The sequence below is a fragment of the Leptinotarsa decemlineata genome, unplaced genomic scaffold, assembly GCF_025532065.1.
Source record: "Leptinotarsa decemlineata unplaced genomic scaffold, Ldec_3_MD MMD2_P_RNA_scaffold_8, whole genome shotgun sequence".
Taxonomy (NCBI): Eukaryota; Metazoa; Arthropoda; class Insecta; order Coleoptera; family Chrysomelidae; genus Leptinotarsa; species Leptinotarsa decemlineata.
The window spans coordinates 2366110-2388988 of NW_027412535.1; the positions used below are offsets into that span (position 1 = coordinate 2366110).

The following is a 22879-nucleotide window of genomic DNA, read 5'->3' on the forward strand; positions in this document are numbered from 1 at the left end:
GTATCAGCTTCAGAAACATTCCAGTCCTTGAAAATTGACCCCAATGTGTCACAAAAAGATTTAGATTTTTTTTTCAAAACTTGCTTGGAATTTTACGTAGAGTTACAAACATAAAAGATATATTCGATTTTACAGATCCTATTTCTGATATTATATCCATTGTAGAACCATTGAAAGCCCAATCTTTTGAAGAAAAGTCATTAAAGTCCTTAGTAGATTTACAATTTTAAATCAGTTTGTAGATTCTCAAACCCTTGACAATGAATGGTGAAATCATGCCCTATTGAGGCATGATATTTCAAACCTTCCTGTAGAATATTTCTGGATTGAAGGGGTTATATATATATTTTTTTTTTCAAAGAGGAATATTAATCTTCCTCTTTGAAAATGATCACTGGGTGATCGAAACACGTGTCGAGGTGTTAAAAATAACGATTTGGTGTTGGGAAAAAACTCCAGTAATATTCATACTACACCAAAGGTTCCAAACAGTGCATCATAAGTACTTCCTGTAGAAGCAGATGAATATTGGTCTGAAATTTTTGAGTTGAAAAATGCTGTAGGAGCCGAACTATTTCCAAACTTGAAAAAAGTTATAATGTTTCTTTTGATATTGCCTTCTTCGAATGCTTCTACAGAAATAGTTTTCAGTAGTCTGTTCAATATTAAAACAGAGGCTAGAAATTTATTATCGACGTCCACAGTAAGGTCACTGTTGGCTACAAGGGAAGGCATTCGAGAAAATGGGGGTTGTTTACATTTTGTGCCCGAACAAAATATGCTCAATCCTAATATATGGTATCCAGAAAAATAAATTGCAATATTGTAAAAATAGTATTATATATACACACACTATAAAAATGATCTCATCACCAATACTTCCTGATTTTTAAATTTTTTGAGGACTACAGATATATATTATGGGATTATGGCGCTTTATCCAACTTCCAATTATTAATTTCTCACTGTTCTGAAAATCTGAAATTCCTACTGAAAAGTGATGTGATCATTTTTGTGGAGTAGGTATATGCGCTAGTACCTCGAATGCAGTTGTGTTAAATATTTAGAGTTCCTATTTAAGTTATGTCAATGTAGACAGTATTCCGTTTTTACATTTCTAGTTGTATATGGTTTGTTTTTTCGTGATAAATGTTCATCATATTATGTGTATTTTCTCTTAAAATGAATACAAATATCCAGTTTTCGTTTTAGTACATATAGTCAATAAGTCAATATTGGTCTAATGACCAGCAGTATTTGGGAAAGAAAACTTTTGGCTTTCTACTTCTACAAAAATTCTCTTTCCCAAAAAAAAAACCCTTCATAAAACCTTTAACATTTGTTTTGTATTCTGGACACACTCGTGAGAGTGATTAATAAGGGAAAATATAAAAATAAATAAATTTCATTGTTCAAATTCTATAAAGATCAGGGGTGGTTGGGTGTTATATTTCATTTTTGGCAGCACAAAATGTGTGTCAATTCGTATAAAATGATAAGTGATTTTATTTTGCAGTTATCTTTAGTTTTAATATTTCCTTGTTGGCAACCATGAACTATATCAAAAATTCATAACTGTCGGTGCCATTTTCACTGTCACACTACTTTAACCTGTGTTTGGCTCCAACTTAAATAAAAAACTTTTGAATTGCTGTTCCTTGTGCAATAAATACTATTGTGGTTTAAAATATAGAAACAATATTCAGTAACATTGATAGTTGATACAAAAGGTTGCCAACAAAAAATGAAAACGGGCCACCACATCCTATTAGAATATCATCCACTAAAGAAATGGTTCAAAAAATATTTTTATAATACTATTGACTGCCACTATCCTACATTTCATACCGAATTATTTTGGCAGTAGAGTACCAGTGCATATTCAGTGTAATATAATTTTTGTGTGTCTTCAAAAGTATTGCACATTTCGTCGTCAATCTACGATTAGCTTGACTTTCAAATCAACATATTTCTTGCTTTAAACAATGCAATTTTGAAAACACCGACTTTTTGAAAAGTGTTGTGTCCTGGCAAAAATCGGGTAATCTCATTAACAATTTTGGGTATTTTGACGATTTCTCATTGGCAACACTGGTTTTGATAACGTATGACTGTCATTGTTATTTCATTTATATTGGTCAAAGTTATAGAATAAAGAAGGTATTTATTAGTTTTCTTAATATTGATATCAGACGAATGGATTGATTCTAATTTGTTATTAAAAATTATCCCCAAAATATGCCCTATTTTACAGGAACTACAAGAGAACAAGCTGGTAATTTCATGAACAGCCATGACAAAAGTAGCAGAGCTCTGCAGAATAAGTAAAAATGAATACAAAGGACCTGAATATGTTAAAAATTATGCCAAACAAATGTTGAGAAATTCACTTTTTGTTGGTGTTTTTAAAGAAAAGCGTTTTGTCGAATCACTTGGATCCTACCGGGATGTTGTCAATATATCTGAAGCAGAAACTGATTTTATTGAGAATCTTCTGTCTGTACTAAGAAAAATTAACCAAGAATTCTTCAAAACGCCATGGGTTGGTATAACTGGACCTAATACTATTGGTGTTCCCGTGGGTTACTGTTTGTGGGTAGTTTTACCAAAGGAAGTTTTTGGGAAATACTGGTATAGGGTGAAGACTGTAGAATTTTTCAAAGATGAAATTCGTTTGAAGTTAGAAGTAGTTCGCCAATTTCAAAACCAATGTTTTTCGAAAAACTCTTCCACAGTTGATAACAATTTTGTTAACTATGATCTGAAAGCAAATTTTTCAGAAGTAATTCATCAGATTAATTTTGAAAATGTTAAACACTGTACAATTTTCATAATTTTGTTTTCTGGAACAATTATAGTTGGAGCAATAAATATTACCAAGTATTTGTTGGAATATTTGCTACAGTTCATGAAAGAATTATCAAATCTGATCAGAGTCATGACTCCAATTATCATAAATTTCATGAATGTTATATTGAAAGCATTCTTTGGATTTTATCAAATGATTATTACTTTATGTCATGGTAAACCACAATCACAACCCATATATAACTCTTATATAAGCTTTGATCCCAGATATATGGATAATCCAAGATTTAACAGATATTTCAATAATGACATACCACCTTATTCACAACAAAGAATTGGGGACACAATTAGACCTATATCTAATTGAAAGTTGTCTAAGTTTCAAAGGATATATATTAATATTTGGGTAATATGTAATATAAATCATCAGTTAAAATCAAATTTTCTTTATTGTTTTGGAATTGTTGATTGATTACAATAGTTGTATTATTCACTTCTTGAATAAATGTTTATAATTTTTACAGTTTGTACATTACTTTTTTCATATTAATTTTTCCTAATGATTTCTTGTAATTTTATTCTGTCTAATATTTATTTTTTCAGTTCTGTTTATACAATGTGCCTCACTGAATAATATTAATAAATATATTCCTCATCATACCGGTGAAATGAACAATAATTTTACTCTACGAATAAAAAAATTTCATTTAAATAATGCAGTGCTAGTACACCACTGTTCGATAAGGGTAAGGGAGCAAGGCTTCATCCTGATCAAAACGATGATGACCATCGACCACTGGTCGATCACAGGCTATTTTATAGCTATTCTATTACATTTAGAAATGTTCACACCCTTTGCTATGCTTACAAATAAGTTACCAGCAAAACATGTTACAGAAATAACCAACTTTCCTCTGGGGAATGGCATGTATAAGAGGTTGGCTAGGAAAATTCAAGTCACAAAGAGTGTGATTATGTAAATTTTTTCAAATTTGTTAAAATATGTTAATGAATACTGAGGAGACACTGGAGAAATTATGTTACCATATATTTTGATAACCAATACTTATTTTGTTTTCAGCCACGACTTGCTTGTATAATTTCAATCATTCAAGCTAACTTAGGCTCGATTATACTTTTCATGGTAACCAGTTGCTGGTATCAATTTAAAGGCAAATTACTAACCTTGTCATATTTAATAAAAAAAGTTTTTCCAATACAATATGTTCTATATTTACCCAGATAATATGACTCAATGAAACTCTTATTTGTTGTGCAATAAGTTATTGATATATAACCTATTGTTATTCCAAAAATAGCTATTCTATTACATTTAGAAATGTTCACACCCTTTGCTATGCTTACAGATAAGTTAGGTCTGTTTTGTTATGAAGATGTTTTGAAAATATAGTGCAACGAAATACAGGGTATTCCATTAAAAAAACAACTTCGATATTTCACTTTTTTGATCCACCCTGTAGACTCCAAAATAATTACCTTCTGAAGCCTTAACCAATATACATATTCCGAAAGAATTAATTGTTTGATTTACAGGGACCGTGTCGTATAGGGTGCTCCACCTTATTATAATTTTTGAACCGCTAGGTATGTAACTATACATCCCTATATTTTTCAAAAAAGGTTTTTCATGGAGAAATCACATATTGAAAGAAAAATCCAGTGTTTCATTTGAAAAGAATCAAGAATAAATTGTTTTTGAGTTACGAAAGTATAAGAAAAAAAGATTAGGTATAGCCAAATTATTGTTCGGTAATGAAAAAAATAAATTTTTTATACAGATACTTCAAATTTGTTATTATTGATCAAATTTTTTATATTATTTTAGGCATAACTTCTGAAATGTTCGATAGATAAGTACTTACTTTTCAAAAGTACTTTTCTAACGGAAATCGAATATAGAAAGTAATCCATCAGCATACAAAAAATCCTATGCTTTGATATCTAAAACTTTCATACGAAACATATTTTGATAACTTCACTCCTTCATTTTAAACTACTCGAAGCTCGATGTTGTGTAACACAATATACACATAGAAAAGTAGTACAATCAAGTTCATAACAATATATTCAAAGTGTAACTCATTTAAAAAAGATTCTAAACTTATATTTGGATCATATATAAATAAAGTGAAAAGATGAATATAAAATATATTCTTTGAATAAAAATTGGACTATATTTTTTACAGGGCTATTTGAATTTGAGTATATGACTGTCATCATCCCCTCACCGCTCATATCACTATTAGTGAAGTTTCAGTTGTTAGATTTTATAATATTGCTTGAATAAACATTTGAATAGTAGGTAGCAGAAAGGTTTGTAATATCAGAGCCTCTATCATTGTTAATTTCTTCAAGATACATGCTGTTGGGTATGAATAGTCTTTACTTATAGTATTAATATGATTTAAAAAATATTTTGGGTCTTTGTGAATTGAATTATTGACTTTTAAAAGGTCGGTTCAGTAACACTGTTTAGTCACAAGTTTGCATTGCCATAAAATAACAATTATTGTATGTCATGGAGGATTTGTACACTGTAGTAAATACATGAATAAATTAATTATATCTATGAAGTGAGGTTACAATAATAGTTCTCGTTTTCAGAACATTCAAATATAGTTTAGCGAGTTTCCATTTAACTGCCCAAGAACATTCAAAAAGTTGTCAAAATTTCACTAACAGCACTTTGGTGATAGAATCGCATTGTGCAGCATTGTGATCAGCAAAAAAGTCTATAAATTCATTATCCACAAACAATTCAATGATATTATTATATAATAACAACCACATCAAACCTAAAACGTTCCCTTGAGAAAGGCCTAACTGAACATAAATGTTATCAGCTAATGAATTATTAGCTCTCAATCTTTGATTTCTAATCAAATAACTACAAAATCACTTACATACTGAATCATCAACGTTTTTTAGTAATACTGGACCAAAAACTAACATGGAAGGCACATATCGACAGTTTATGTGTAAAAAAGGTTGGCAGTGCAAACTATGCAATTCGGAATTTGCGAGACACTGTCTCTACAGAAGTTATAAAATTCATGTATCATGCACTGGTTCAATCAAAGCTACAGTATGGATTGATTTTCTGGGGTAGTTGCATACACTGACCGCATTTTTAAGGTTCGGAAAAGAGTCATTCGCTGTATAGACAAGTCTCGTCCACTGAACTCTTGTTAACCACTATTTAAAAAATGTTTGCATGTTACCATTGCCGTGCCTCTACATATTACAGCTACCTACTGTTATTCATCTATGATAATAAACACCTATATCCAAAAAACTCTGATATACATAATTAGGCTACTCGGGGTATCACTTTATACCACCCCTGAGTGGGTATTATATAAAATAATAACTTTTATAGGGATCAATAAAAGTAGAACTGTAATGAGGAATGACAGTTTCTTTTATACATGTAGTCTTTTTTAAATTTGTTCAAGATCAAACATTTGTGCTTAGCTTTTTAGTTTCTTTGACTAGTCCAAAACGTTTTCTCATGTATTTAATCTAATTGTGTATGTGTGAAAATTTTAGTGATGACTAAAACTGTTTCTATTTGAGCTTTTCGTAATAGTGTATCTCTGTCTATAGTTTCAAAAACCCTTTCTAGATAAATTGTTATTATTTCACCCTCTACCTCATCACGGTATATAAAGTGCATTAAAATTTTAATTTCCTTCTTCTTGTGGAAGTTGAAAATCTTCAAAAATGTCGAAATGAATAATATAAAAAATATTCTAAAACAATAATAGATAAACACTTATGTACGCACATAAACACCCACACGCATACATACAGGAGTATTCACATATATGTATAAGCAGTTCTAAGACTAATAGCATAGTTAGTTAGTAATAGAATATTGAAATTCATAAACAGTATAGCAATTTCTATCAACAACTTTTCAATTGAGATTGGAAAATTCATATATTAGGTTAACTGCAACTGTATTTTCAATTGCCTAGAAGAATTGTTCGTTGACTTCTAGGCAGGTTTTGCCCAAAAGATACATTCTAGATTCAAATTTAAATCCCTAGTACCCAGCTCATACTCAGTTTTTGAGTCATTAGGTTAAATTAGCAAGTTAAGATATTAAATATCTCGAAACGAAAAATAAGACACAATATAGTCGAAACTTTTTTTATTTCCAAACCAATTTCACCGAAATTTTAATGAAACAATAAAACATTAGAACTTTAAAACAAATTATATTCAAAAGTGAGCTTTCATCAATTAGATTTTAGCCAAACCAATAACTCCGCAGGCCAATCTTGCTCCTGCATTACCAGTAGTCTTACTAAGTTCATGTCCACCTTGACCTAAATCATCTTGATCACCATGAACAACAACTGTTCTACCAACGATATTGAACTCTCCTTCTAAGGAAATGAGCTTGTCCGTGATGTGTACTTTAGCTACACCATTATCTCCTGCTTCAATATTTCCCAAATCTCCGACATGACGAACGCTGTGGTCTGGACCACCATGATCTTTTTTCAGAGGATTGAAGTGAGCCCCGGCAGAGATACAGCCATTAGTATTGTCTCCGAATTCATGAATATGGAAACCATGCAGACCTTTATTCAGACCAGTAATTTCCCCTGTTACTTCCACAGGACTTTTTCCATCCTGAAATCAACATGAAGTAATAATTTCTGAATCAGTCAAATCTAATTTTGTGCATTTTTTTACATATAGTTGTCATCATGAAAAATAATTTCAATCGATAGCATTTACCATAGCGACTAAACTGTTATATTCATATTATATATTATACATCGAAAGAATGAAACTAAGGCAGGCTCAAGTAATATACCAGTGTATATTACTGGAGGATCAAACTGATTGATTTTATTCTTGAAGATGATCACTTGTTGATCGAAACACGTGGCGAGGTGTTAAAAAATAACGGTTTGGTGTTAGGAAAAAAACTCCAGTAATATTCATTACTACACCAAAGGTTCCAAACAGTGCATCACAAAATGTACCACTAGTGGACTTATTCATATCCGGTCAATTTACACATCCGAGAGTACAAAAATTCGCACTCAGCTCAAAGTTGGTAGGATTGTTCAATGTTCAAAACATTATCATAAATGAAATCTTGAAAGTACTCATCGATTCGATGCCTGAAAAAAATGTACTCGGAGTCAAAGGTCACAAAACGGGGTTTTCGCAATTTTCAGCAAAACGGTCAGTTTTATCATAAACTTAATTCAGACAAAAATTGTAGATCAGATAATTATTATCTATATACCTAAAATGTCTAAAAATTTTTTTCCTAAGAGCCACCGTTTCTGAAATATAACGATTCAAAAAGTTGGAAGAGTTGTAATCGTCATAATATGCACACGTTTCCACGCCACTTTTGAGGAAATGTACATAGCGCGTTTTCAACGTGGTTTCCTCGGTAGGCCTATTCTACGGATCTGTTGTGATTTTGTTTAATTTGGAACTATTGAATAATCTATAGGTACTTATTCATCTCTGTTTCCCCGGAAATTAACTTTTGGTATACAGGTGCTTCTTAGGTCTTAGATGCCCATCAAGAAATGATAGTCAAAAATTCCCCCCGTGGGGGGCTCCCCAGTTGGAATATTTCTCCGTACCGCTATTTTTTCGAAGGCTGAAATTTTGTATGTAGGTTCGTTTTATGTTGTAAATGTGCAAAAAGAAAATATTTTCAAATATTCCAACTGGGGCTGACCCTTGGGGATAAAAGGGGGCCTTTGCATATGAATATTACCTTTTCATCACTGTTTCTCCGTACCGCTATATTTTCTGAGGCTGAAATTTTGTATGTAGGTTCGGATCAATAAGGATTTTTTAAGATTTCATTTTTGAGAGTGTTTTGAACAAACCTTCCAATTTCAAGCGAAATTGGCGAAAGTACCTTCACGTCTAATTTGACCGGATGTGGAATATTTCAATAATAAATAATAAGGATGTGAGTGGTCAGTTCAGAAATAAATTTGATAATTATAAATATAAATATTGAATGATGGAAAATGTGCCGATTTGATAAGGAAATGTACAAAACTGAAACTTGACTTTTTCTTGATTATGCAAAAACTTTTTGACAAGTACTCTTGCCAAGACGTGAGTGAGCATTAGGTCTAAGAACCGTATATCCTGAGTAGACTCAATTTTCATTATTACTATAATATGCATAATAACAAACATATTTCGAGCAAAAATTAATAGATAACAAATTATAATTATACCTGGCACATTGTATTAAATAATTGTCCAAAATTTTGTTAAATTGCAGTAGTCAACCTTCTGATCAAAAGTGTCTATGGGCCCAACTCAATCGTATTAGCTTTCGAAAGACAAGGTTTGAAGTGTGTTCACTACTTTTTTGTAATATATTTTGAAAACAAGAAAAGAAATTTTTAACTCGATTCAGAAAATGTGTTGATTTATTTCTGAACATTATATTTACATATAATTGTTGTTGATTTCATTTCATTTGCAGTCCACTATTACAAGTGAGGTAGGTAATTTCTCGAAAAATTTTATTGATCAAAAACAAAACAAGAAGAATAAAAAAATTACTGAATGCTTCATTTTTGGTATGAAATAACAGGCACAATATTCCATTTATACTCTGTATCTTGATACTATCACCGTTGAGTTGAATTTTTTTCATATTGTATAAATCAATTACTCATGTTATACCCACTTATTAGCTTTTTTCTATTAATACAACGTATCGAGTTGTGAATTCAAGAAGAAAAATTGTATTAAACAGTTAGTAGTTATTTCAAAAGTATTTTTTGCAAACATTGAGTTACCTCAAATTATTAGTCTTTTTTTTTTAGAACAAAACACAAGCACTACGGGAAAATCCTTTAAGGCGCACTAAGAGCGGTGCCAGTGCGAAAGTAGCGATTCACACTGGATTTGAATCGCTGGAGAATAAATCCATTTGGAAAAACATTCTTAGGAAGTTTATGAGCGCAGTTCTCCAAATGAAAAAGTTCTTAAACAGTGAAGTTCGGGGTGTACTGAGTTGTGGAATTGGCCGCGGTGGTTGTGCGCCCGACTCAGGTCGTGGGTTCGATTCCCGCCCCGACCAACCAGATATTTTTCTCGAGAGAATTTATCTGGTTGAAGCTGGGATGATTCTGCAACCGTGTTAGGAATCACACGTTAAAAGGTACGACCTCGTTAGTCCTTAGCTCGCACAAGTTTCTCAACTTTTGAGAGTTGTCGTTTGTATGGGGGCGACAGCTGATTAACGGAAAAACATATTTTGGATAGATTTAAACAGAACCTCAAAACGATGAGTAGCCAAGGTCCGTCTCGTATTTGGGATATGTACCTCTCTTGGTGGAATTAAATGTGCCGAGTCACTTGAACACTTCCTGTGAAAGTATCTATAGAAGAGAGACAAATCTCCAACCAGAAAGCGGAATTACATTATTATACCTGGTTCGGAGACATTTATCTTTTTGGAGAAAACCGATGCCTGGGTTTATGTTGTATTGAAACGAACCTGGTTACTTTCACCTCAATTCGAAATCACTTCTAAATCCTCATTAGGCTATATAACCTCCTGCTGCCAGTGAAGATGTGCATCCGCAGCCAATGTCCTGGAATCCAAATGGAATGACGAGACAAGTGTGCGATCGTCAGCAAAGCAATATATTGGATTCTTGGTTTTTCCCAATGAGTCTTTGACATACAACGAAAAGAGGGTTGGAGACATTATGGATTTCTGGGGAACATCAGCGTTGATGGTAAAAGTATTCAAGAGATATCCATCGACGGCCACTTGCATTAACGTTCTTTCAGGAAACTGACCACACACGGTCAAAGACCCGTTGGGTTTGGCAAGCCGTTTATCCCAAATTCTCTGATTGTGGCGTTCTTTGCTTTTATTTATTCTAAGTTTGCAGCTGTTGTGAGCATTAACAAACCTAGTTCGGTTTTCGACACTGGGATTTTTGCGCGTCTGCCGGTAAGACAGCTTGCTTACAATTTTGAACCAAGGTTTGCCGTTAGAAGTTCATTTCATTGAAAAAGGTATTTATGCATCCATGGATGATAGAATAACTTTCGTGACTTCAGAAGTACACGTCGATGAATCGATAGAGCTGAAATAAACAACTAGCCAGGGGAAATTTCGGAAATGATCTAGAAGATATGTAATGCCAAACTTTGCGCGGCTTATAATACAACATCTTTGGAAATGGTAGGTTGCATTTGATTAATCTAAGTAAATTTGATTTATTATGGTTAAAACATATTTTGTATTCAAGAAACACTTTGTGAGATTGTGAGAAGCTATACAATAGCTTCTTTAGGTGTCTATTCTAAAATCTACATATTAAATTTTTAACAATTTGAGGTACCCGAATTTCAAATACCTGAGGTTTTACCTACCCAATTCATGTTGAAAATGTGTACCTGAGTTGGAGAATAAATAAATTAAGGAAAAAACGTATATAAACTCCATTAAATAAACACTTATGAATCTATTTATGCCTAAACATTCCAAAAGAATGAGTTTCAAACTTTTCTATTCTAAATGTAACACATTATAGTCGTGATTGAACTCATGTCTTTGGAATTTATGGAATTTGTTTCTGGAGAAATTGTGCATAATTTCGTTTTAATATGGTATTCTCTCTACAAAAAAAATCTGTCAGATATTTATGCAAGGCTAGCTACAGGGATTCATGCTAACCATTATTTGTGAAGCAAAAATTCTGACCTGAGTATGTATTTTTATTTTGGAAACAGTGTGTCTTATCCACAAAAATATAAAAATTAATTTAATACCATCTCAACTTATAGTACACGTCAGTCTTACTTCATTTCACTTCCAACACCTACTCTAGCCCTTACACAAAATTCTATTATTTTCAATAGCAAGAAGTTATTTAACCACTTTCCCATTAATTTAAGGTGAATATATAATGAAAAGAAGTTTAGAAAGAAAGTAAAAGAATTCCTTGTTGGGAGGCCCTATTATAGTGTGGCCGAATTCTACCAAGGCTCTATCGAGTAATTGGAATGTAGCTTTGTGCAAACAAGGTATTGAAATCAACACGAAATGGCTATAAATGTTCATTGCGTATCATTATATATATTTACATTTACTCAATATTCATGTACTTATATTTGTATCTGTTCAGCTGGGCTTAATATTATTCTGTCCATATATTCTGTTTTTGTCTCCAAGCATTATTTTATAGTTTATATTTGTTAATTGTCCATACGCGTTTTACTTTACTAGACTTTGCCAATAAGATGTTCAGATCTTGGGTAATAAAGCATATTTTGATTTGATTGATTGATAATCATGGTCAAGTTGATTTTGCTAAAGCATTTGATCGACTTGATCACATGATCCTTATACAAAAACTCCACCAATTTGGTTTCCATAATTCAGCAGTACTTTTCATTAAATCCTACTTACTTCAACGTGAACAGTTTGTATCTTATAATGGTTATGATTCTTTTTATAACAATCCTTCATCTGGAGTACCCCAGGGGTCGAATCTGGGACTACTTCTGTTCTTATTATTTATTAATGACCTCAGTAATTATGTCGTTTGTAATAAGTTATTTTTTACAGATGATTTGAAAATATATTTACCTGTCGAAACTATTGAAGACTGTAATACATTGCAACGGCAGTTAGAATATATAAAGACTTAGTGTGAAGTTAACAAACTATATTTCAATGCATCCAAATGAAAAGTAGTGTCTTATAGTAGGAAAATGTCAGTCATCGAGTACAATTATCGAGTAGATACCATTTCACTGTCACAAAAGAACTCAATTAAAATTAAGGATTTTGGTGTATATTTTGGTCAAAATTTGTCTTTTTCCAACCACATTAAATCAAAAGTAAATGAATCATTGAGAGTGTATGGCTTCATAGTTCGCAATTATAATAATAATAATAATGTTTACTCACAGATATATCATTATAAACATTCGATAGAGAATTTAGTTGAACAAACAGATAATATCACAAAAGTCACACAAGTGACTTGTGCGTGATAACATAAATATGACAGATAATAAAAATATAAATAACACATAAATAATAATAATAATTGAAATATTACATTTTCACAATGACATGTTGAAATGTCTCAATCAAGAGATAAAAAGTATTGAAATATCTATTAATCAGTTTTTAATAATCAAATTTGATGGAGAAGGTATAATTAGATCCAAACTAAAACTTTTACAAAAGAATCAACAGTCGAACAGAACGAATGAAACCGGGGTACATGGAAAATATTCTATATATTTGTGTACTAATTTTGCTGTAAGATGTTATTTATCAATTTTTTCAATTATTTGGTGGATCGCTCTCCGGTTCCTCTGATATACATATGTTTTCAACTCTCTTTTGAATTTTGATATCGATTGTTGAATTTTTATTTCATCAGGAAGAGTGTTGAAAGCCCTTGGACCCAAAAACTGATGCCTTTTCTGGCCTACTGACTTGCTCATTATCGGTTGGACAAATTTGTTTTTTCCTCTGGTAAGATACGTATGATCCAGATTGAGATCAATTTTTTTTTTGGATACTGCAATATTCAGCTGTTCAAAGTATATTTGTCTTAGATCAAACGTTTTTGTCTCTTTATATACTTGATCACTGGAGTATCTACTATTTTTATTCAGGATGATTTTCAATAATCTTCTTTGGGATACCTACTTCCAATGCATTAAGGTGTGTTCTTGACACCCCGCCCCAACCGAAATTGCCGTATTTCAAGTGCGGTTCGACAAGACTTTTGTACAAAATGATTTTTTGATCTTGGTCCGAGTACTCCGTCACATACTTGAATCTATATAAAATGCATCACAATTTTTTCAATAGATAGCTAATATGCTGATCTCACCGAAGATGTGAATCTATGATGATTCCTAAATATTTAATTTTTTCTTTTGGTTTTATTGTACATTTTGTTAGAGTAATATCAAACGTAGGAAGAAATACATCTTGACAGTTAAATGGTAGGTAGTGTGTCTTTTCGAAATTTATTGATAAGAGGTTATAGTCGAACCACATTTTCAATTTATTGAGATCTTTTTGAATTTTATTTTTCAGGTCATACCAGTTGTTGTCTGTATAAAAAAGGACAGTATCATCAGTTAAGCTTGTGATTTTTCCACTTTTTTCCATACATAGTAGGTCGTTGAGGTAAATTGTGAATAATATTGGTCCCGGTACTGTTCCTTGGGGTACTTACTCCACATGTAATGGATTTTTTCCGACTCGTTTTTTCTTTGAATTTCAATATTTGCCCTCGGTCTGTTAGATAATTCTTTAATAATTCATATGATGAACCTCTTACCTATGTCCTCAAGTTTTTGTAGAAGAATGGAATGTTTAACGGTATCGAAAGCCATAGTGAGATCTATAAATACTGCTATTGATGGAATACCTTTATCTAATGCATTGTATATGTCTCCAGTTAAGACCTGAATTGCGTCCTGGGTAGATTTTTCCTCCCTAAACCCGTATTGTGTTGTTGAAAGTAATCCATATTTGTTAATGAATTTGCTCAATCTAGTTTTCAACATTTTTTCTAGTATTTTGGCGAGGTTTGAAATTAAGGAAATAGGTCTATAGTTACTCATATCGGTTTTATTTCCGCTTTTATAAATAGGCGTGACTACCGACAGCTTAAAGGTAGATCTTTTTCAAACATATCTGCTCTTTTTACTCTTTATGTAGCCTACATAAGGTCAAAATTAGAATATGGCTCTGTTCTATGGTCTTCATTCTACAATTGCTATAATACATTAATTAAAAAAGTTCAAGGTCGTTTCCTAAAGTTTATTTACTTCAAATCTTATGGTATCTATCCTGATAGAGGTATTCCAAATTAATCTTTTACCATAACATTTAATATTGAAAGTCTTGAATTACGCAGAAAACTTGCTGGAATAATTGTTCTGTATAAATTACTGCACAACAATGTAGATGCTATGGAAATGTTATCTTTTATAAATTTCTGTGTGCCTCATTTTAGAACTAGAAGTACAAAAACTTTTTACAGCCGACTGGCCAGAACCAATTTGTATTTCAAGCCACCCATCTTTAGCATTTGCAATAATTTCAATTTAATTTCATATTTGTGTGATATCATAGTGTTACTTATTTTCAAATTGATTAATCCTTCCTGTCTTTGGAAGATTCTCTCATCCATTTTTTTTTGTATCAGATGGAGTAGTAGAAAGCCAAAAACTTTCTTTCCCAAAAAATTAATCACTCCTAAAAATATAACCCTTTCAAATCAATTTTGATTCCTTAGAATATATTGTTGACACTGCATCTCAGTATTTCATGGAGAATTTTTAATTTTGTGGTAGTTTTCTTCATTTTATTTAATTATGTTATAATTTTTTTATTCATTTTCTCAAATTGTAACTTTGTAATTATAAGGATCTATATTACTTTTTTTTTAGCATACTTAGTTAACCTTCTTTTTATTGATTCGGCCGTTACTTCATGAAAATCCATAGTAATTTCAAAAACTAAACCTCTTGATTTGATCTCCACAAACTTTATTTGCAAAATATATCACATTTTTCACTATTACAGTAGCTTTGTTAAGTGATTTGAATACTTCAAGTTGTTCTTACATTAATTAATATTTATATACTACAGATAACTGAGACTACCTACAAAAAATCACCTGAACCTCTACCTAAGGTACCTCGTCAATTATGATCACCTGAAACATATTACCTCACATCCACATCAATGATAATTCTTTCTCGGTTTTTAAGAAAACAAGTCCAATAATGGTGATCTATTCAAATCTAGTTGGTCATTCATTACAATATTTGAAATTTTAGGTTTACTAATTTCCATTGCTTCCAAATGATTCAGTTTCAAACCTTTATTTTCTATGTGCAAAATTTTAAACTCTTCGTTAAAGATATGATTTTCTTCTAGATGATTTGAATATGTTGAATTTGTTTTCTTATTTACATAGCTCGTATGATACTCCTGGATTTGATTCTTGAATGTTCTGCCAGTTTGACCAATATATACCTTAGGGCACGTTCCACACTTTAATTTATATACTCCTGATTTTTTGAATTTGGATGTTTTGTCTTTATCATTTTTAACTAACGTTTTAAACGTATTATTTGTTCTATATATGCAATTTTAATATCTGGTTTCCTCACAAATGAAGCCACTTTTTCCGTTGGTTGTCCACAATATGTTAAAGTGGCTTCATTTTTGAGGAAACGAGATATTAAAATTGCATATAGAACAAGTAATACGTTGGGAAAGTTAGTTAAAAGTAATAAAGACAAAACATCCAAATTCGAGAAATCAGGAGTACCTATATAAATTAAAGTGTGGAAATTAAAGTATGTGGAAGGTATAAAGCAAGAATATTATTATAATAAAATTGATTCAAGCTCTAAGAACCAACAACTTATGTGGAAAACCATTAAATCTCTAATTAATACTAAGTCTAATACAGTTGACACAAACAATATTGAATTTGAAGGAGAAGGACAAGTAAAAATCCTTAGAGATGAAGCTGAAATAGCAGAAACTTTCAACAAATATTTTGAATCCAGCTTAGAAGAAATTGTTAAATCAATTAAGATTACTACTTCATGGAAAGGTGAAATTACGCCGGTCTCTAGTTTCGAAAGTTTTAATCAACTTGAATTGAAAGATCTTACAGGAATTGTTAATAGATTGGAAAATAAATCTGGAACTGAAATCTTAGATATCAAGTTTATTTAAGCTACGTTTGGAGTCATCGGTCATGTTTTGTTACATTTTATAAATATCTCTCTACAATATGGGCAATTTCCTGAGTACCTGAAAACTAGTATAATAGTACCTGTTCCCAAAGTCAAAAATACTAATAAAGCGGGAGAATTCCGTCCAGTAAACACCTTACCAGGAATGGAGAAACTACTAGAAATGGCTGTATACGATCAGCTCCTAAGTTATGTTGAGGCCAATAATATTCTCATAAGTAATCAATCCGGTTTTAGGAAAAATCATTCTTGTGAAACGGCTTTACAACTTACGATTAGTAAATGGACTCAATCTATTGACAACGGAGATTATGTTGTAACAGTATTCTTAGACTTAAGAAGAGCTTTTGAGACAATTGACCGTAACATATTAATGAAAAAATTGGAAGCTATAGGTCTTAAAGGAACAGTGCTAGGATGGTTTAAGGACTACTTAAGCGATCGAAGACAAATCACTAAAGTGGGTAATGTTCTCTCATCTCCTATTAACGCAAAATTTGGGGTACCTCAAGGAAGTGTCTTGGGCCCTTTACTATTTCTTATATATATTAATGACATCAGTTTATGTCAAAATTGTGACTTTATGAATTTATTTGCTGATGATACAATGTTAACAACATCTCATAAAGATTTAGAGATAGCTTTGACAAAAATGAATATCTGCTTGGAGGAGATTCATAAATACTTGAACGTCAACAAATTAAAACTAAACGTATCTAAAACAAAAGCCATGATTCTGACCACAGCATATAAATATAAATATATAAACATAAATTACTATTCTTTGGAAATTAATAAAGAAAAAATAGAATTTGTAACCGAAATTAAATACCTGAATTCATGTTAGACAACTGTTTATCTTATAATGCACACTTTAAATACATAACTAAAAAAATATCAAAGAAACTTTACTTTTTTACTCGAATCTCTTATCATTTGTCAGTTTCTTCCAACACAATCATTCAGCCTCATTTCGAATATTGTAGTACATTACTATATGGGTGTGATCAAAACAAAATTTCGACTTTACAAAAACTACAAAATCGTGGAATGAGAGTCATATTAAAATGTAATCATTATACAAGCATAAAGTTTATGCTCGACGCATTACAATGGTTATCAATAAAAGAAAGGTTCTATAGATCAGCAATGATATTTATTTTTAAGACTATTAATAATATGTTACCATCTTATTTTGATGAATTCATTATTTATCGTGATAGTACTCACAACTACGAGACAAGACATAGTTATCTATTTCACTAGTTCGGACTTCCATTGTCTATTATATAAAATGATTTGAAATCCCTGAAACAAGTAAAAAAGAATAATTAAAAAAGAATAGTTGAAAATAACAATTATATTAAACTATTCTTTTTTAATTATTCTTTTTTACTTGTTTCAGGGATTTCAAATCATTTTATATAATAGACAATGGAAGTCCGAACTAGTGAAATTCATCACGAAACATTGTCAATCACCTTCAAACAAACATAGTTATCTTTTTCACTTGCCAAGATTCAGATTAACCAGCTCAATGAAAATATTGTTTTACAAAGGTTTAAACCATTTTAATAAGCTGTCAAGAGACATAAAACAAAGCGAAAGTATTTATATATTTAAATCTAAACTAAACAACTATATTAAAACAAACACAATTTTGTAGGAAAAGACTCAATGATGCAGAACATCAGTAGTCTTAAACCTTAACATTTATTATCATGTATCAGTATGTTTTAAATTCTTAGTATAGTCTTATCTAAGTTAGTTAACTTTGAATTTTATTTCCTTTTCTATTTTATTTCTCAACATTGTTAGGTTACAGTCATATGTATGACTCTAGTTATTAGTTATTATTATTGTTGGTTAAGGACATATTATTATTGTTTACTGATTTATTATTATTATTGTATATTATTATTATTATTATTGTATGTATATTAGGATTTCCTAAATAAACGTATTCATTCATTCAAAATATATTGATCAAACTGGCAGACCATTTAGGAATCGAATCCAGGAACATCATAAGAGCTATGTAAATAGGAAAACAAATTCAACATATTCAAATCATCTTCTACAATAAAATCATAACTTTAACGAAGAGTTTGAAATTTTGCATATAGAAAATAAAGGTTTGAAACTGAATCATTTGGAAGCAGTGGAAATTAATTAACTTAAAAATTCGAACAGTCTAATGAAAGACCAACTAGATTTGAGTAGATCACCATTATTGAACTTGTTTTTTTAAAAACTGAGAAAGAATCATTATTGATGTAGATGTAAGGTAATATGCTTCAGGTGATTATAATTGAAGAGGTACCTTAGGTAGAGATTTAGGTAATTTTTAGTAGGTAGTCTCAATTATGGTTATCTGTAGTATATAAATATTAATGTAAGAACAACTTGAAGTATTCAAATCACTAGTTAACCCTGTAAATGTTTTTTAACTATTGGGTAATAAAAGCTATATTATTAATATTATTATTGACGTATCAGTTTCAGTTGATACGTAAGTCAACGACTACGCCGAACCTAAACTGAGCAAGAATGACGTGCGTACATCAGATGCTGTCGCTCATCCGTGCCTACCGCAGCGGCAGTGGAATTTCGAGTGGGTAAAGGCTGTGGTGGGTCAACGGGGTCCACCAATTTGCGTTTTCTTTACACATATATTGATATTAATATCAATAGCATAAAAAAATGCTGCCAGTAGAAGTTCTAAACGGTTTTCTCATGGTGGCACTCTAAGTGTTAAAAGTTTAGTTTCAACACAGCCACCTTTAATTTTTTTTCAAATCCGGACTTGTCTCATTTACTACAAATATTTATAAAGCGACAAAATCACAATTCAATGATATTTTTATAGTGTTTGATTCAAAATAACTAGCATCATCAGTAAAAACAATTTTTAATTACAGACCTGTCGTTAGTTCTTTTGTAAATTGTTTAGATTTCTTTAAAATGTATTCAACTATTGACATATACGACATCTCCCAGTAATTACTTCTTTAGATTTTTTTTCTGAGGATACATAAAGGATAACGTTTTTTCGACATCTAGTACAGTACTAAAAATAAGAGATGCATGTCATTACACCTATCATGCTAGAAAATTGTCGCAGAAATTGTATGTAGAAATTGTATGCAGAAATTGTACAACTTACGTGTATTCAACAAAGAGGAGGTCAGTTCTGGCACAGTTTGTCATGTAGAATTCATTTTCTGTATTGGTTTTATTTTCCCCCAAAAATTCATTATAAAATAATATGTTATTCTGTTTGACTGTTGTCACTGATGATGCTACTCATTTTAAATGAAATGCTATAAAAATATCAAGTGTGATATATCACTGAATTGTGATTTTTATTGTTTTTTTCAATGTTTGTAATGAAAGAAACAAGTACATATTTGAAAAAAAAATTAGATGACGGCCGTAGTGGCATGAAGCATTCCATCAAAGATTTATTATTACATTGTTATAGTACTATTGTAATACAATAAAACTTTCATTTTCCTTTGTTATTTTTTCTGAAATAACAATTTTATTTGTAAAAACCTGAAACAACATTTTTATGATTTTTTTTCAAGGACGAAACACAAGCACTAGAGCAAAATCATTAAAGCGCTCCAAAAGCGGTGCCTGTGTGAAAGTAGCGATTCACGTTGGATTTGAATTGCTGATGATTAAATTCATTTGGGAAAACGTTCTCAGAAGTTTATTTTACATAAATGCAGTTCTCCAAATGAAACAGTTCTTAAACAGAGAGATTCGAGGTGTACTGAGTTGAACCAAAGAGACAAGCGTCACAGTCTGTCACATATTACTGATATGTACCGCTCTAGGTAGAATCAAATGTGAAAAGTCACTTGAACACCTTCCGTGAAAGTATCTATAAAAAAGAGACAAATCTCAAACCTTTCTTCAATGTTCCAGACTATTAAGGTTGCAAGGATAAAGGATTTGGGAGTTTTATTTGATCCTAAACTAAGTTTTATGGATCATATATCAAAGACAATCTCGTCGGCCCTCCAAACATTGGGATACTGTATAAGAAACTGGTCCAATTTTGCGAATACTAGTACACTCATTATCCTGTTTAATACGTTCGTAAGAAGCAAATTGGAGTATGCTGGCCTAATATGGTCTCCTTTTTACCAGTACGCCAAAATAATCATAGAATCTGTCCAGAGGAAATTCCTGAAATATCTATTCTTCAAGTGTAATGGCATATATCCTGAACGCGGAATTGAGTATAATGTTTTGCTTGAAACGTTTTCATTCGACTCTCTTGAACTACGAAGAGATCTGTCGGCAATTACATTCCTCTTTAAAGTCTTGCACAACAAAATTGATTGTCCAGACATTCTAGCTCAAATTTTCTTTAGAGTACCTCGTCTTCAGTCACGTAAAGAAATTACGTTTTACACTCCTACACCAAGAACCAATCTACTTATTGGATCACCAATATTCCATATGTGTGGTTTAGTGAATGGAATGAGCTTGCAGTGCGACATTCACCATGACTCACTAAATAGTATATTGGAATGTTATCGGAGGAATACGGTCTTACTCTGAGATCAGCAAAGGCTACGGGTTTGTCGTTCATAGTCAATATGCCGTATGTATGTGTATAAATTCCATTTATAAGTTTCTGCATTCTCTTGAATTTCATTTGTTATTAATTAATTTTATATTAGTACTAATTTTTATGCCTATGTAACATTTCATTATAGTATCTCTAAGAAATAGTTTTAATTGCATTGTTCTGTATTTCCTGTGATTGGGTGTTAACCTGTTGGAAATAAAGGTATTATTATTATTATTATTATTAAGTGATGTTCATGTCTCCAATCAGGCGGATGGCTCTTTTCCTGATGGAATCCAGCAGCTTCAGGGTATGCTTAGGGGCGGAGCTCAATACATGAGAATAATTCTCCAAAGAAGATCTGATATAAGCTTTTTAAAGCATAAAAATTTTTGAGGTGTGTTCAGTTTTTTGGTTCGGAACAGTGTTCCAAGCAGCGGATTTACTCAGGTTTCTCTGTATAGCTCGAGAAAAGCTCAAGTTCCTGTAAATTTTCTTTGAGCATTGTACTGTTCCCCATGATAGTTACCTTTTTTTCTCATTTACTCGTTTTCATATCTGTTATGGTTTAGACTATAGCAATGTTACCAAAAGATAAAAGAAACTATCTGTATATCTAACATTATAATTGATTAATAGTAATTGAGATATGCAATAAAATCTCAATTTACTCCTACTCAATTTATTTTATTATTAATCCCCCAAAAATTTTGGATGCAACCTTGTCTGGCTAGTCATTTTTACAGTAGACAGATTTTTAGAATATGAAATAGATTGTAGGCATCAACTTACACATTGACTGAAATATACCATTCCTTTCACTGATTCCCCGTTAAGGACACAAACAGCCTTTGTTAGCATTTTCTGCTAGCAGAAATAAGAAATATTACACAATAAGATATCTAGTAGTCAGAATGACTAGGCATGATTCGTATAGTAGAATATAAATTTATGAACCAAGGTCACACATTCAACTTCATAACACCCTTTGCCCCATGATCCAGCAGTGCACACGGCACCCATTATTATAAGGATACATCTTCATTATATTATATATGGAAGTTCCTTTGATAGTTTTAAAATAATCACTGAAACCAAAATATCTTACCACTTGTTGAAAAAAGACGGTCCCTTTAACCGCTTCTCCGTTAAGGACACAAACAGCTTTTGTTGGCATTTTTTAAAATCTTATTTATGAAGTACTCAAGATCAATTAATTCGAGGTACACGGTAAATATCCTACAAAAATAAAGTGAAATGACGATAACAACATCAACACTATAAAGTTAATTACCAGAGATAGTAGGATAACTAAAACTCTTGTCTTTTAAATATTCTTATTTCTTGAACCTATGTGAAGTTACCGGTGTGAACTTGGCAGCTAAAAGGTTGCAGCCAATATCCCGAAAACACCCGAGCGCACATAGACGTACGTCGAAAAATTATTACGGAGAAATAAACATTAAAAAGGTGAAAAATGATTAGAAGCTCTATTATTATCGCTGAACGAACACCTCGGGCAACTCTTTCGAATGTGCCTACTAAAAAAGCAGAATGAAAAAAAATTATAAATAGGGGATGAGTACATTTGTAAGAAATTATCTATCACTGAAAACATGTTTTGTTATCAGACGTAGTAGATGAGATCAGCAGTTAGAAGGGCTCAAATAG

General features: G+C 31.4%; 2 protein-coding genes across 3 annotated transcripts; one reads left to right on the forward strand and one right to left on the reverse strand.

The window, feature by feature from the left end:
* Positions 1-2013: 2013 nt before the first annotated feature.
* LOC141480384 (uncharacterized) lies at positions 2014-3329 on the forward strand. Its single transcript, XM_074170316.1, has 2 exons — positions 2014-2160; positions 2255-3329. The coding sequence occupies exon 2, from the start codon at positions 2294-2296 to the stop codon at positions 3173-3175; it is 882 nt and encodes a 293-aa protein (XP_074026417.1). The 5' UTR covers positions 2014-2160; positions 2255-2293; the 3' UTR covers positions 3176-3329.
* A 3641-nt stretch (positions 3330-6970) lies between these two features.
* On the reverse strand, positions 6971-22650 carry Sod1 (Superoxide dismutase 1). Of its 2 annotated transcripts, XM_074170317.1 has the most exons (3): positions 22503-22650; positions 22317-22447; positions 6971-7473 (listed from the first exon to the last, which is right to left on the reverse strand). In XM_074170317.1, exons 2-3 carry the CDS (start codon positions 22383-22385, stop codon positions 7078-7080), a joined length of 465 nt encoding a protein of 154 aa, XP_074026418.1. In that variant the 5' UTR covers positions 22386-22447; positions 22503-22650; the 3' UTR covers positions 6971-7077. The 2 variants fall into 2 exon arrangements, with proteins under 2 accessions (XP_074026418.1, XP_074026419.1); XM_074170318.1 differs by lacking the exons at positions 22317-22447; positions 22503-22650 and adding an exon at positions 22001-22159.
* Positions 22651-22879: the final 229 nt, after the last annotated feature.